Source organism: Egretta garzetta, unplaced genomic scaffold, assembly GCF_000687185.1.
Source record: "Egretta garzetta isolate BGI_Z169 unplaced genomic scaffold, ASM68718v1 scaffold145, whole genome shotgun sequence".
Classification (NCBI taxonomy): Eukaryota; Metazoa; Chordata; class Aves; order Pelecaniformes; family Ardeidae; genus Egretta; species Egretta garzetta.
In genome coordinates this window covers 1882929-1899523 of record NW_009259687.1, presented here as the reverse complement: position 1 = coordinate 1899523, position 16595 = coordinate 1882929, and the positions used below count along the sequence as shown (strand labels likewise).

At 50.1% G+C, this 16595-nt stretch overlaps 1 protein-coding gene across 3 annotated transcripts in view; it reads right to left on the bottom strand.

The window, feature by feature from the left end:
• Positions 1-16595, bottom strand: part of ERI3 (ERI1 exoribonuclease family member 3) — a 95872-nt gene that overhangs the window by 53505 nt on the left and 25772 nt on the right. For all 3 annotated transcript variants that reach the window (XM_009638851.2, XM_035894247.1, XM_035894248.1), the window contains one exon: positions 15677-15768. In XM_009638851.2, coding sequence (XP_009637146.2) covers positions 15677-15768 — 92 coding nt within the window. The remainder of the gene's footprint in view (positions 1-15676; positions 15769-16595) is intronic.

Here is a 16595-nt window from a genome sequence, read left to right as displayed (position 1 = left end):
GCCAAGGGGTGAGACCCTGCTCCAAAGCACTGAGGCTGCTGGAGCTCCTCACGGAGGGGCACAAAGCCTGGTTGGGCCTTGCCAGAACCACCATGCCAGGCCAGGAGGGCTCTGACAGCATGATGCCACAGCACCCGCATGCAAGCAGAGCATCCTGGGCACACAGCACAGCCCCAGCCACGCCACAGGCTGGGGAAACTGAAGCATGCTGACACACACCTCCAAAAAAACAGCATGATGCCACAGCACCCGCATGCAAGCAGAGCATCCTGGGCACACAGCACAGCCCCAGCCACGCCACAGGCTGGGGAAACTGAAGCATGCTGACACACACCTCCAAAAAAACAGCATGATGCCACAGCACCCGCATGCAAGCAGAGCATCCTGGGCACACAGCACAGCCCCAGCCACGCCACAGGCTGGGGAAACTGAAGCATGCTGACACACACCTCCAAAAAAACCCCAAACCCTAACTCCGCCATCCCAATAATTCAATTCACTACTGGAGTGAAGCCTTGCATAATCCAAGGCTTCAGCAGGGAGATGTCTCCTCCCCAGAACTGGACTCACCATGCCACTCAGTGCAAAGAGGCAAGAGCCAGTCTCCCCTCATGCTCCTGCCCAAAGTGAAAGGCAGAGGGACGAACCCCCTGCCAGACCTCTGGCACCCCACTCACATGCTCCTCAGACCCACAGACCTGCCATTGGGCCTGAGGACCCCACCTGTCCTTGCTTCCTGATGGTTGAACCCTCGCCAGCTGACTGCACCCTGCTCTCTCCGAGCACACTGATGGCACCGTCCCTCTCTGTCCCTCATCACTGCAGGCCAAACCACCCCAGCATAGCTGTACTTAAAATTCACAAGCAGTAGCTGTGGAAAGACAATACATTTGGAGAGGGTCTGAAAAGCCCTGGGCTTTCACAGAAACCCTGAGACAGGTCCCATCTCCCTCCCTCTGTGCTTTCCTTCCACCCTTTCAGTTCTCTCAACCACCCCCAAACTTGTCACAGTGCAACAAGCCTACGAGCCGCACATCAGCTTTAAATATCAGCATGCGTGAAGCAGGGACATGAGAGCAGGGAAGTGGGAACAGACAGAGCAAGCCTCCATCGCCTGTCAGGAAACACTAATGAATTTCAACACCAGCAGCCATTGCCTCAGACGGGCTGGCAAGAGGAAGAGACGGAGTTACAGCGAGGAGCCTTTGCAGGAGCAGCTTGCCTTTTTTTCAAAGCCCCCTCTGTTAATAAATGTCATTGCCAAGCAGGCTGCAGCAGTCCTCGAGCTGGGATAGGGTGGGTCGGGGGAGAGACAGGCGACTGACAGTGCTCAGGATGCCTGGGCAGCGCAGCCTTTTCTTCTGCTGCATCCCCAGACAGGAGCCAGGAAAAGGGAGCAGATGGGACATCGCCGTTGGCATGAAGCCGTCTTGCATTAAGGTCCTAGCACCTAAATAACAACCCCCACAAGGAGCCACAAGTGCAACCCCAACACCCTCCAGTCCCGTTCACTGGGATGGATGGAGGCTCTACAGGGAATGGTCCTTGGGATGGGCAGAGGGATGCAGAGACATCCAGACACACTGCCTGCATTCCCAGCAGCAGCAAAGGGTTACAGAGCAGCCTGTCCCTTTGCTAACACAAATGCATTCCCGAGGCAGCGCAAGAAGCATCCAGCACAGGGCACCGCATGGCAACCGCACCGATGCACAACATGAAGGTCAATGCAAGTCTTCTTTACAAATGTCAACCTGTCATCTCTGGATATTAATGAGGGCTGACCAGCAGCTAAAATGCATCCATGCTCCATTAGTAATAAGAGAGACACGATGCAGGAGAAGAGCACACACCATGGCACGGGGAGGCACCAGTGGGTCTGCAGGGCCCTGGGAGGTGTGGTGATGCACAAGATAACAAGAGCCACCCCAGCTGCCCAGGAAGGAAAGCAGTTGCCACACAACCCCCTTCACTGGAGTATGTGTTATCTCTTTTCCATCAATCTTTAATTGGATTACTGTAATGAGGCCAAAAAACCCAGGCTAAGCAGCAAGGCTAATACCTAGCACTTTCAGACCTTCCTTTCCCTCTCTGTCATGCCCATTTCTCTCTCCATCAGGCATATTCCTGCCTAGGAAGCTTAAAAGGTAAGCTGCAAGCCTTGGGACTTACAGCAGCACTGGCTGAACTGTCCAAACACCCACCACCCATCATATGCTAACAGCCAGATCCCTCTTCTCTAAATTTCTGCTGGGTGCTAAGACATTTGAGAGAGTCTCAACACTCATGTTTTCCAAGCAGCTAGCCTGTGAATGGAAAAGGCCGTTACCCCAGACGGCAACCAGAGCAATGTATACACTAGGAAAACAATTCTGCCACAAAAAGCACACAGGGAAACAATTCTGCCACAAAAAGCACACAGGGCAAGTGGCTCGTCGTGAGTTGCTCATCCTGCAAAGCACTGTGTGCCTTCCACTGCCATCAACCTTAATGAAACATGAAGGCATTTAACACCATGCGAGATCTGGCCCTTTTATGGGTATCTGTCTGTGCGTCAGCTAGATGCTGGCAGAGATGCTATCTCAACATTAAAAGCAAGGCTGTAACACAGCAGGTATTCAGCCTCCAACAGAAGATGTTCATCAACAATTGCACGCACATGATGCTACAATAAATCTATGTGCTACCGCTTAACAGCTTCTCTTAAAAAGATTCATAGCTCTATTTACTGGGCCTGATTCTGCTGCTATCCATGTGGGAGTAAATCTGGAGTAACTCTACCTGGAGTTAGTAAGTAGCCGGTGAGAGCAGGATCAGAATTGAGCCTTTTGATTTTCAAATAACTACTTAATTACCATGCAGGAAACCAGAGCTTGCTGGCTCCACAGTTCAGCTGAGGTTAGCAGTGCAGCAGGCAGAAGCTTTGCACTCCTCCATACCGAGTCCTCCAGATGCGTGAAGGGGTAGAGCAAATGCTCTCCCCAGCCCTTCCAGACAGGGAGGACAACGGGGTGGACTTCCCTTTGACATCAGAAATGCATCACACTGCTCCCAAGGAAAGAGAAACTGGAGAGTCTCCAAGGCTGAGGTTGCTCACTCTGAAAAGCCCTCAAAAACAGATTTCTACACACAAGCTTGCTGTGACAGTCCGTCTGCTTACTAAATGAGACATAATGCAGCATCTTATGAATAGGAGCATACAAAATCGGATACTGTGTACATCTACCACACAGCCATGCTCTCAGTGAAAGCCACCCGTCATGACCGCAGGCTGCAGCAGGTGAACTTCCAATCTGTCATCAGGAAAAACTCTTCACCGTGCAGGTAATAAAGCACTGGAACAGATTGGTGGGGGAATCTTCTCCCCTGGAGACACTCAAACTCCTCTGGAGAAGACCCTGAGCAATGTGGTCTAAATTTGAAGTTAGTTCTGCTTTGAGCAGGGGGCTGGATTAGAGATCTCCAAAATATTCTGTGATTCACACTGCAGCGGCGTCTGATTGCAAACTCAGAGCATCTCCTTTCTCCATCTATATGGTCTCTTACGAAGTCCTTCATACAGACACTAATTTAGGAATTGCCTGGTCCTCTGCATACCAGCTGTTTTAAGAGGGAGAGTTCAGACTCCTGATGCACTGAGTAAGGCGAGTATATCTGATGCAATGGATGCACCCACAACACATCATCTCTAAACCCCCTCAAACCCAAAACATGTATAAAAACTAAGCTAAAATTAAATGTGCTTCTCCTCCCACTGCACAATTCCCATTGCAGAAGTATTTCTCCCCAGGAAACCGGAGCATGCAAGACCTAGAGCAAGGCGCTGCTCTAGGGCTGAGAAGACACATTCCTGTCCCAGTCCTTCCTTAGACCTGCTATACAACAGGCAGGAGGAAACCTTGCCTCCTCCATGCCTTGCCTGTCCAGACCATTTAGTGTATAAACTCCTCAGGACAAGGGCTTCTCTGCTATGAGTCATAAACTGCTTAGCGCCTAATGGTAAAGCCTATAGACGCTTAACATAATACAATCATGTCACTTAAAGGCCATTAGTCTCCAGTCTGAACAGCACTTTTCCAATCACAAAGGGGACCTGCCTACTCAGGAAGGAAGGATAAGGGACATAGGTGGCCAGGGGGGGTCACTGGACTCGCAGACACCCGACGTGAAGCCCCAAGCAGGACAGAGCCCAGCCAAACGGCACAGGGGAAAGCCATGGCAACTCCAGCAATCAAAGAGATTTATCTTTTGGGCTTTCTTGAACCACTTGAATCAGCTGAAAGCTCCTGCCAGCCCGGTGAAAAGCCTCTTCACCTCCGGCCACGGCTGTACCGCTTTGCAAGGGCGGCAAGAAGCCCCTCACCCACACAGAAGGTTTTCAGCCTTCTGCATCACCTCTCTTCCCACTCACTGTAACAGATCACTTATCTACAAGAAAATACGCCATTCTGTCTTGCGATGCTGTTTGAACCCCTCTTCTTTCCCAGCACCATCTCTGCAGCTCTCTGGCACTACATCGTCCAGGTCTACTCTCTCAATTGACTTCTGCGATTGCCTCTTCCGCCCTCTCCACACTAAGAAGACAGACATCCTGTAAGGAGCCAGTGGGATGGGGTAAACCCCCTCCCCATCCTCTCTGATGACACATGACCCAAAATTACACACACAACCACTCCATGGGCTCTTGGCACAGCCCCCAGGCTGGCAGCAGCGGGGAGCCTGCCACGTCGCGTAACAGGGTCTGAGCACAGGTTTCTGTGCAGCTGCAAATTACACCCACACGAGGGGAAACAAGTTCGTCTTTTCCTTGTGGGGAAGAGACCGGTCCCCACCTCCCAAGCACAAGCTGCCATTAGTATTTGCTTCGCCAGAAAGAAGGAGCAGCGAATTCTCCAGAGCAAAGGACAAGTGCAGCAATTAGGATGCAGGGGCTGCAGGAGCTGTTTAACAGCACGACCCGGAGGTCAGTGCCGCCGACTCCCAGCCCCGCATAAATATTGTATGAGTTGGGGAGAGGGGCTGTTACAGCCACCCTCAGCGCCAGCCCTCCCCCCTCCATCACCACTCTGCATCTAGCTAGATACGCCAGCAACATTATTTACAGATGTGACAGTCAGGAAAATCACTCGAGTAACTAGGGGAATGGGAAAGAGGGCTGCTCAGTGGAGCAGGCGCCTGGGAGCGGGCTCCCACCCGCACCTTCTGCTTCCCCTCGCAGGGCGCTCCTCCGCACGGGTAATTGCCAGACGGCACAGACCGTTCTCAAACCAGAGGATGAAATACTACCAAGAGCAAGGAGGGGAGGCTGTGAGGTCCCCTCTCAAAGGCTGCCCAGGGGTTTGATTACCAATGCTGCTGAAGGATACCTCAGCCAGCAGCTGCTTTCCAGTTTCCTATCAGTATCTCTCTGCTAGACCCTCCCTTTGGAGGGAGCTTTATAGCAACATAACGAGAGGCTTTATAGAAAGCTTCCCCTCACACTCTGTCCCTGCAGCTCTGCAGAAGGGTCCCTACTTCAACACAGTCACAGCGGCCCCATCCTTGCAGAGACTTTCCCAGCTGCTGTTCGGTACCAACCACCTTCTTCACCTGTGACCTCTCCGCTGTTTCTTCTCTGAAGGATCACCTTGGAAGGACCTCTCATGCCTCTGCCCATTTTTTTTGCTGGAGATACCAGTAGACTGCATGTTTGCCGTGATGGTCTACGCAAATACAAACCTACTTCCCAAGGTTCACTGAGGCTGCGGCTCCTGACGACAAGGACACAGGCCATTCTCCAACTGTACCAGCAGCCCATGAATTCCTAGGGGCAGGCAGCTAATAAACATCACTGCCCTGGGCAGCACACAAGGGCTCAAGACAGAAACACAGCTTGGATGTGCTTCTGCCCACGACACCCCTCCCAGAAATTTCTCTGCTGCTCTGTGGCTGGTTGCTGAACCCAGAGAAAGCAGAAGCCCGGTCTTACCATTCTCAGCTTTCCTGAACAAGCTGTGCAATTAATGGGCTTAATTATTGATGGCAAAGGCAGGGAAGAGAGGAAAGAAAGAAAAAGCCAACGAGAAGGGAATGATGTGGGGGTGGCGGGCGCCAAAGGTCTCCGAAGATCTTCCCTCAGCCTAGAGCAGAGAAAGAGCCCCTAGCCGCTCTGCCGCTCCCACGGCCCTGCTCTAATGCTCCCTGACATGCCTCTGAAGACAGCGAGCTGTTTGCAGTCACCACCGTGATTTGTTAGTAATTATTTTCACGGTGTCACATTGCTGTCACTCTCTTAACAAAGAGACAGGCAGCCTGAGGCTGCCTGCGAGAAAGAACCAGCAGAGAAAAGGAATTGTCAGGCACCCAGGGATCCTCTTTGCTTCCTGGGTTTCACAACCAGAGTCCTTACCGGCTTCTGAAGAAACTTCTGAGGAGAAGTGGCAAGTCAGAATCATCTCCCATCCTGGTCCCAGCAAGAGGAATTCATTACCTAGCCCCCTCCTAATTTCACCTTACCTGTGAATCCAGTGCAAGACCCGGGTGCTTAGAGCCCCTTAAAGCCAGCAATTTGCTTCAGGCCTGCAGCAAATGCAAAAAAAACTTTGGCAATTGATGACTTTTAGCACTCTCCTTGCAAGCTCCCATTTCTTTTCATGTGCTCTTGCCATTAGACCATGCTTCCCAAGCATGGCAACCCTGATGACAAGACCCTGCCTAAGCCTATCCCCCTCACACACATTAACCCTCCGCACCAGCCACGTGAGCTCTCCCTACACCAGCCTCGTTCATTCCGGCACACCGCTGTGCTCCGCGTGGCAGTAATATTTCACTTGGCATTTCGCAACACCAGGGGACCTTGGCAGCTTCCTCACACCTGAAATACATAGCCTAATGGCTTGCCATCTCTGTTTTCTCACAGGCACCACAGTGACTTGACAAGAACCTCCCCTTGAACCACCTCCCATCCATCCACCTCGCCCCTCCTATGCAACTGCAGCCATCCATCCTTCAGCTGACTTGTCAGTCCAAGGTAATCACTCCTTTCCCAGTAAGCGTGGAGCTTGCTTGGGCCCCCAAGGAATGGAAGCTATTTTGGCACCTGAAGTGTGACACAATGTAAGGATATGGAGATGAAAGACCGAGACACCTGGCCAGCCAGCCCTTAAAGCGCTCTTGATCTCTCTGCAGAAAGCAAGTGGACTTCCTCCAGAGCAACTCAAAGTTTGAATTCCTCCCGGCAGAAGCATTCTTCCCCCGCCTGGCAGCGCACAAGGGTCAGTTCCCACAGCCGCAGGGAGACCTGGGTATTAATTCACCCTCTTAGCACAGGGAGAGTTTGGAAATACTAAGCCTCACAGTCTAAGCAAAACCCTCCTGCAATTAACTGCATGGAAGAGCACTGACTCAGAGGGCAGCTCCTTTTCAGGGGTCCTTTTAATAACCAAGAAATGGCACATACATGCTGTGAAGAATTAGGATCACCATTGGGAAGCTAAATGGTCCATAAAATGTAACAGTTCTCTTCAGAGCTGGGAGCACAGCGAGCTGGAGGAGAGGTCTTGGCAACCTCCTCCCAGCCTCCTCCCTCTGCCCGGTGTGCAGGGGACACATGCGTCTCCAGGCAGGGACGAGCTGCTGAACTCAGCCGGTGCCCAGACATTGCTGGCACGCTGGCCGACAGTCAGCACCGAGGCCTGGCTCAACACCCAGATGGAAAAACTGAAGCAGGAAAATTAGAGATGACCGAGAGGTACCTACTGAGGGAAGACAAAGGGTGTCCCAGAGCATAGGTGCTGGGCAGAGGGGAGGAGAAAGCCCTTCTCAAAGAGAAGCAAAGCTGGTGGGACCAAGGCAGGACCAAGTCCTGGGTAGCATGAGCTTCCCACACACAGCCCTGCCAGCATATTGCACTGCTTCCTCAGTCTTCTTCCTCCAAACTCCTCTGTTCTGCTCCTTCTTCTAGTACCACCTCAAGCAATGCCGCAGGTCACTGCCTACACCTCATCCAGAGCAATCTCTGAGCACAAGACACTGGTTTTGGGATGCCAGGCTGAGGGCAGCACCTTGGCCAAACACACAGAAAAAGGTGACTCCAGGGTGGAATGGACTAAGTTCAAAAAGTTAGTCTGCAGCTCTGGCATCCTCCCAGGAGTCCTGCACGCACCCAGACATCTGCTCCTCAGGATATGGAGAGTTGCTGGACAAGGCACATGAGAATATGCTGGAGGGAAAATACCAGGGATGACCTCAAGATGGCCCAGTAGGTCTTTGCCAGCCAGGAGCTTCAGGAGGAAAGGGACTGAACCCATCCAGTAAAATGGCTCCCAACAGGAAACAAACATGCAAACAAAATAAAATGCTTTCAAGAAAGCTACCAACTTACACAAGGCTTGAAGAGAGCAAGTGAAAGGGGGAGAGGGGCGCTGCTCCCAGGCTAGCAGCGTTGTTCAAGCAGAGCTCTCTAAGCAGAGAAGCCATGAGAGCATCACTCCCAGCCAAGCCACCGGGAGGGCAGCACTGATGCCAACACGCGACTGCTTTGCTTCAGCTGGGAAGTAAGAAGAGCTGGGATCCAAAGGGAGACAGCTGACATTTTGGCTCCAGCGTGAAACGCTACGGCTGTCTAATGCTAGAAATATTAAGCTTTTTGAAGTAATAAAGAAAATTCACACTTTGTGAAGCTAATCCTATTTTTCACACATGCCGCAGACAACAAAACTCAGATGGCAACCAGCCCTCCAGTGGTTTATCTGCTGTAGTCCCCAAGCCAGCCAGCTTCTCAGTTCCCCGGGGCACAGGATAACCACAATGCTGAGCTGCTATTAGAGGGTTCTCTCACACAGACAGAGGCCAGGCTGTGCTTTTTACCAAATATCCATTATAGACCCATTGATTTTGAAACCATTTTGCCTGAATTCATTATAACATTAGACACAGAATTCACCTGAGCAGTTCCTGCTGCAGAGGGAATTATGGTTCCTTACTGTATGACCAGATGACACCAAGACCAACAGCTTGCGTTCAGTTCAGCGTGGCTGTTTCCAAACACAGCTCGAGTTAAGTTACCCAGGGATGGAAAACCCACCTTCTCCATTCATTACCCCATCCCAATGGTTCAGTGCTGGAAATAAAGTACTTGATGCAATGCCTGTCTCATTCCCCCCTACACTGTAAATTTATTCCAAGTCTCTCCACCATCTTTCATGCTGTTTCCAACTTCTTTGGTCCCAATTCCCAGGCAGCAGAGTCCGTGCTCCCCAGAGTGCATCGGGCATCACAGCTCAATAAATCTGTGGCCACTACAGCCCTGACTATGACAAATGCCTTTGCTATGACGCGCCAGACAAGCAGCAGACCTGAAGGTGATAGTCCATTGCATGATGATCCCTATGCAAAGATTTCATGTCCAAAGTTTAACCCAAAGGCATTCTCAGAGTCACACATTTCAGACAACATAACTTGCAGAAGCTCATGCAACCTATAGATTTCAAACAAAGGCAAGAACAGGAGACAGCCAGGGGAACCGCTGCAGAAGGATAACTGAAGTCAAGTGTGCTATATTCATTTTAAATAAGAGTGAACAGAGAGGGAACCTTAAATTCCAAAATTTATTTTGCATAAGTGATATCATTTCCTTTAAAAACAAGAAGCTGGACTGCAGGGTCGCAGAAGTGAATGGGGTCAGTGCTACTCCCTGTAAGTGCTAGAGAAGAGCATGCTCACAAGGCTGCCTTGCTTAGCTCCGGCAAAGCACTTTAGGATGTAATTACATGAACGACTCCATCAGCAAAGCTGACTCGAAAGGTTCCTGACCCTGGATACTCAGTCCCGTCCCTGCACTGTAGTTCACACCACCCTCTTCCTTCAGCCAATGTAACCGTGTGAAGAGATACACCACAGGCTTGGTCAGCAAAATGATCCCCACTAAAAGCAACAACAACAAGCTAATCCAAAGATCTTAGCTGGAAAGGAATTGGTTTAGTATTTTTAAATGCAGATTACTATGTTACCTTTCTGTTACCAGCTCCTTCTTGTTACTCTCAAAGCCACCCTCTGAACATACCTCCTGCCCTGCTGCCACCCAACCAGCCCACCCTACGCCTTCTCCTGCCTCTCCCCACGGCTACCCAAGCAGTCCCACTCACTCCGTTCAGTGGCTATCCGCAAGTTACCCCCCAGGCAGAGGCTACCAACCCCCTCCCAGCCCTGTGACAAAGAACAGCACGCACGAGGGACCACTAACACCATCAATCCTTCTTCATTCATGACCTAAGGCTGATGATCTCAGACCAAGCCTCCAGGACAGAAGGCTGGAAAGACCAACCCATTGCCACACTCGGAGCTCTTCTGAGATGGCAAGCATCCTCCCAGCCTGTGTAACTTGCAAAGAAAGAATTAAAACAGTAAGATAAAATTAAGCAATGGAATAATTTACTGCTCAGAATTTACTAATACGCAACCTAGGAAGAGCACCAAGGGCTATAAACATTTCAAGACACTTCACTGTGTTTTATCACTATATTAGAGAGTACTTGCCTTTTAACACTTATTTAAGAAAATAAAAAACTTCTGAGCAGTAGTTTCCTGTAAAGATATAAATTAGCATGTTCTAATCAGCCACAGTAAGTGCAGGAAAAGCATCTTCATGGCGGAGGTATACAGACCAAAACCAACATGTATGTCTACCTATGTTCAATGCATTTGCAGAATGATCCTGAACTGGAAGGAGAAGGATTAACTGATGCTCTTGACATTAAGATGCAGGTCTGAGATTCAGCACACGTGGCTTCAGCTCCTTTCTCTGCCTCTGCCTGCCTGCACGACCACAGGCGTATCACTTAACCTCACCATAGCTCAGCTCTGTAGCCATGAACACACAGTAAAAATGCTTCTTCGGCTGCAAGATCAATTCACATTGTGCTTACAGAGCGGGTAACCTGGTTCCATAATACACGGAGGGATGCAGTTTGACATTTCAGAAGAGATAAACCACACTAAAGAGCTTACATTACAAGGGCTCAACCCTGGCAGACAGCGAGTACCCTCTTTCCACTAAACCTGCCTCCTGCAGTCAGCGGCTCCCTCAGCCCTTCAGAGGCACGTTACCCCCACCACCCAATGCCACATCAGCGCAATTTGCTTAATCGCTAGTGACAGTTCCATCCTAGGTACAGGATGAGGTCCGAGCACTAAAGCAGAGCAGAGTATACCAGGTGTCTGAATCCGGCCCTGGAGCTGTTAAACTTGGAGGATAGCTCCTTGCAACAGGCTGAAGGAATCCTCCTGCTGAGCACTCGGAGGCCCGAGGACCGTGTGCCTAACGAGGCTGTATCCCCACTCGTATTTTAGCTTGGCAGGTCTGGTGCTCCTTTCATCTTTTGCTTCAGGTAGCTCTCTTTAATTAATAACATTTCTGTGTCGACACAGGGAACTTTCCACCCAGAATGAATGGCCCTCTCTCATTAGAACCACGACTTGTCATGATGTATTCAAGAGCAGGAGTGTGATTCATTCCCTTGTCTGGGAACGAGGAGTGTTGCTGGGGGGTGGGGGGGGAGAAGAGTCTCTGTAATGAGTGACTGGTATTTGCTGAAGTTGATATGCGACTCTGTCGGCTTGAACTGCCTTGTCAGGACAAGCCTTCAGAAAGGTGATGTTCCTACTCAAGAGGTTTTCCTCATTAAAGAAATTGCATCTTAACAAGAGGGAAGGGGAGGGGCGGCAGGAGAGCTCCTGTCTCCCCGACTCCAGCCCGGTTCACACACAGTAAGTGCTGAAAGCCGGCTGATCCAAGCGCAGCCAGCAGAGGATCAGCGCTCCATTTCTGAGCCCTCTCGCACAAGGGGCTCTCTCCAGCAGCAACCAAATCCCTCCAACAGGGACTCTTCTTCTGATGGTGCACCATACCCATAACAAAGCCTCTGGTGGCATGGCCAAGGACCTTGATTCATGCTGAACCTCCTCCATAAGCCCTTCCCAGATGCCTCGTGTCCTCTTCTGGACACCCAACTCCCTGTGACTCATGCTCCCTGTTGTCAGAGGGAAGCCAGACAAACAGCTCTGTGATCTTCCAAGAAAGCTCCAACATTCAAGAGACGTTCCCAATGTTCTCATTCCCTGAAGATCCCCGAGGCAAGCAGAGGCTTCGCTGGTCCTTTAACAGCTGAGTTTCCATCTTGAATCCTGCAGACCCAGATAGGGCTAGACACCATCAGTAGGGAGCAGTACCTCAACAATTGCTACTCTGATGCATTTCTTTCAGCTAGGAGTGCTACACATATTGCAACTCTTGGCTTTGACGGGACTATTTGCTCACCTTGTCCCCATATCCACCACCGACAGGCTTGTATATTCCTCCTCTTTCCAGCCACTACCCCCCATGCAGCCTGCTCACCCCACTGTGCCTCCCAGTGCCCTGACACCTACCAGTGGCACCTGCTGGAAACACCCACAGTAGGCAGACCTGTCCAGAAGATACTACACCTCACCTCTTCAACAGCACATGCAGACAGAAGCCAAACTAAATGCTCAGGTCATTGCAGGCGAAGCCAGCAACAAGGCTGCATGGTTTCCCACAGAGGACAGGAAATCCAAACCACATGAGATGCTTGCTTCACGGGCAGCTGTGCAGGCAGCTGTCATTACTAAGGAAGCTGAGAAAAGGAGCAGCAGAGTTAGGAACAGACCTGCCCCAAGCTGCCGCTCCCTAAGCCAGGAAGCACTGCACTCACCTCATCGTCCTGAATTCCTCTGGAACCCAGCGGAGTTTCTACCACACAACGCTTCCACCAACACACTCCTCCAAACGTGGACGAGCAGCACCACCTCCCTTCCCACTGCCCCAGTGCCTTCTGTGCCCAGTGTGTGGTCTCCGCACAGTAGCAAAGGGCACCAGCTACACCACAAGTCTTGTAGGGAAGCACGGGGCAATTCCCTGGAATATGTCCTAGACGTTCCACATCTCTGAGGCTCTATCTCCCTGTCTGAGTGGCCTTGTTTCAGCTTTCTGCCTTCCCTCTTTAAAAAGAGATGCTCAGTTCTGCTTTGCTAAACCCTATTTGGCAATGTGTCTAAACACACGCAAACTTAATTAGTTCAGGAGGGAGACTCGGCATTTGTGGTGACGGATAAAAGTAATGGGAAATGAGACAAGTCAGAGCTGGCAGGGAGTCCTCACTCAAGCCTCATTCACTGGCACGGCGCTAATCAGATGTGACGCTACACGCTGCTGCACCCAATCGGCGACGGAGCGGCGTGATGTGCTACTCACCGAGCGGCTGCAGCCAGACTCCCACTATCCATGCGGTTGGAAAGACGAAATGTATTTTCTGCTTTGCCCTGGAGACGCTTCAGGATTGAATTCTGAAGTTAATGGTTTAAAAAAATTTTTTAAAAGGAAGAGGGAGAAATGAACCACTCGCTGCAACCTCATGGCCAGGAGTGGAGTCTTCTTTTCCAGCTGACTAGTGAGGCACAATCCATGTGAGAGACCACTGCAAATGGCGAATTCAGTATCTCTGCTCCAGAACTGCATGTCCTGCTGAGCCAGTTCGCCCCACAACCCCTGACTCACCAGAAATGGGGCTCATCTCTACCTCTATTTGCCCACCGTAGAGCTCTGAAGAAAAAAAAAAAACAAAACAAACCAAAACCCACCAAACCAAAAACATCCAGAAGGTTGCCCACTCCACACAGACACCGAGTTAGGATGTCGTTATCTGGAAACCTTGTTATCCCACTCCGAAAGCAATGGGAAGATGGGCTTTGAGCACAGATAACTCTGTTCCTCACAACCATCACCAAAAGCAGTAAACTGGACTCTTGGAACAGCAGTACAGGAGTAAAGAACTGAGAAAAGAGAACAGATGCGAAACAGAAGTGTAGCACGTCCCTGCAGCTGTCTTGGTGCTGGCCTCTAATAAAAGTTTAAACATTATATATAAAGAAAAACAAGCCTGTCCTGGTTTCAGCTGAGATAGAGTTAATTCTCTTCCTAGTAGCTGGCATAGGGCTGTGTTTTGGATTTAGTATGAGAATAATGTTGATGGCACACTGATGTTTTAGTTGTTGCTAAGTGGTGCTTACCAGTCAAGGACTTTTCAGCTTCCCCTGCTCTGCCAGGGGCACAAGGAGCTGGGAGGGGGCACAGCCAGGACAGCTGACCCCAACTGGCCAAAGGGCTATTCCAGACCATAGGACGTCAAGCTCAGCATATAAACTGGGGCAGTTGGCTGGGGGGCAGCAATCGCTGCTCGGGGACCGCAGGCCATCAGTTGGTGGGTGGTGAGTAGTTGCACCACTTGCTTTTTCCCAGGTTTTCTCTCTCTTTCTCTCTCTTTCCTTTTTCATTAAAATTTATTATTATTTTATTTCAATTATTAAACTGTTCTTATCTCAACCCGTGAGTTTTCTTACTTTTGCTCTTCCAATTCTCTCCCCCATCCCACCATGGGGGGGAGGGTGAGCAAGCGGCTGCATGGTGCTCAGCTGCCAGCTGCAGCTAAACCACGACAAAGCCTCACTCTTAATCTAAACCAGTAACACAGGAATTGGCAATACATACCAGCTCTGGACACAGCCCCAGCAGAGACCCAGATTTTGACTCAAAAGCTTGCATACCACACTCCTGTCTGGAGCATTCCAAATCTCTCATCTCCACTAGCGCTTGTGCTGCTGCTTCAGTCCTCCTATCTCATGTCTTGCTAATCACACCAAGAAGAGGCGAGGAGCTGCCACTCTACAAAGACCACTCTGCAGGGAAGAACTGGTGCTGATTGCTCCCAGGCTGTGTGCAGTTTATTTAGGCTTCCGACTTGAGGAAACCAATGTCACACGGAAAACCAAGTAACACTACTAACGAGTTGTGGATGTCAGTTTAGCACTGGATGTGTCAAGCCCATGCTTTACCAGTGTGATAACAACAGGAGTCTTTACCCAGTGCTCTGAGGAAATAAAAAGCTGAAGCAAGATTACAGGAATCCAAGCAAATTCAGCACAATATGACACTGATCTGCAAACACCTTACAGGTTAGACTAATCTAATTCTCATTTAACTCCGTTGTTTTTTTAAATAACATTTTTAGGTTGGTGGTCTAGCTATTTTCATAATAAAACACGCACACACACTGACACTTGCAGACCCCAGTGCAGGTCCCCACCTGGTACTTTCCAGATACAGTCATCCAGCTGAGGAAGATGACCTTAACAATACGAACACCGATGAAGCGTGCCAGACTTGGCTTGTGTTCTCTTTCCAAAGACTACTCTGTCATTCACATCCAGGTAGCGTGCCAAGATGACAGAGAGAAAGCCTTGCATGCAAAAGTCAGGTAAGGACCATTGCTTGATTTGGGTGTACAGAAACAGAGTTCCATGTATGTGCTCAGAAATATCCATCCCTTTGGAAAGTATATTGGACAAAAGGGAAAACATTGCAAAGTTCCAGTTTAAACCTTTCTTGGGGTTCTGAAAGGATTCAATTGCTATAGGGAATATCCTAGGCAGTGATCTTGCACGATGCCCAGCACCTACCCCTCTTCTTAAACAACCCTCCACTCCCAATTACGCATGGCAAACAACAATTTCCCTAAGAAACAAAGACTAGGGACAGTCAGAGGCTTGGAAGGACAAAGGCACACGTACCACAGGCAAGCATGGAGCAATAAAGCCCAGAAAAATCTCCCTCCCCTTCCATACTCACATCACTTTCAAATCCCAGTCTCCACAGGTCACAAAAATCGACTTGACGCTGGGATCTAAGAGGCCTTCCTTTGCCATCCACTCGTCAACCCTCTGAAAAGAAGGCAAGAAAAGGGGATGAGTTTTGCAGACACAGGCCGAGCCACAACAGTTAAACTCAGATAAGCTGCTTGCAATCAAGAGAGAAGAAAATTGTGATCTTATCCTCCCTCTCCCTCTCTCTCTTCTCTCTTTGCTTGCCATCTCAACAACAGCACGTTTGGACCTTTGAAGATTTCTGATAGGAGACATCAGGCAACCAGAGCAGAGATGATCTTATCAGACACCGCAGCAGCTCTGCTCATGGAGGGATGGAAGTTGTGCAGCGTGAACGGGACAATACAACTGCACTGTTACCTGGCATTCCTCCTCCACTTTTCCTTTCTCTGTACCAATTGGGCTCACTTGTGTCCCCTCCAGTGAGGAGAAAATGCAGGCATCCTGGGACAGCATCCCTCACCTACAGCATTTCTCACGTGCTCCAATTCATACAGCTCCAAAGGAACATGGGAGAGGGGGAGAAATGGAAGTGCTGGGCACACATGGGCAGTAACAAGCAAAACAACGTGTCCCCTTCCTCTCTGGGCTGGGTCTCTTTCCTCCTTACAGTTCTGAGGATGTGCTTGTTCAGGGTACAGTGTGGATTTAAAGTGAATCTGCTACTCCTGATCAACTTCCCATAGCAACAGATGTTCTGGATCCACTTCAGAAATGGGCCACGTTAACCTGGAGGATGCACATCCACCTTAGGGATTAACCAGGAGGAAGTGACCTAGACTAAAACGCCTTCTTATTCCAGCTAGAACTAGCAAATGAGGTGTCCAAAATCTCCCGGTGGCAGGTGACAGACAATCAGCTGCTATCATGCAGCCTCACCAGCA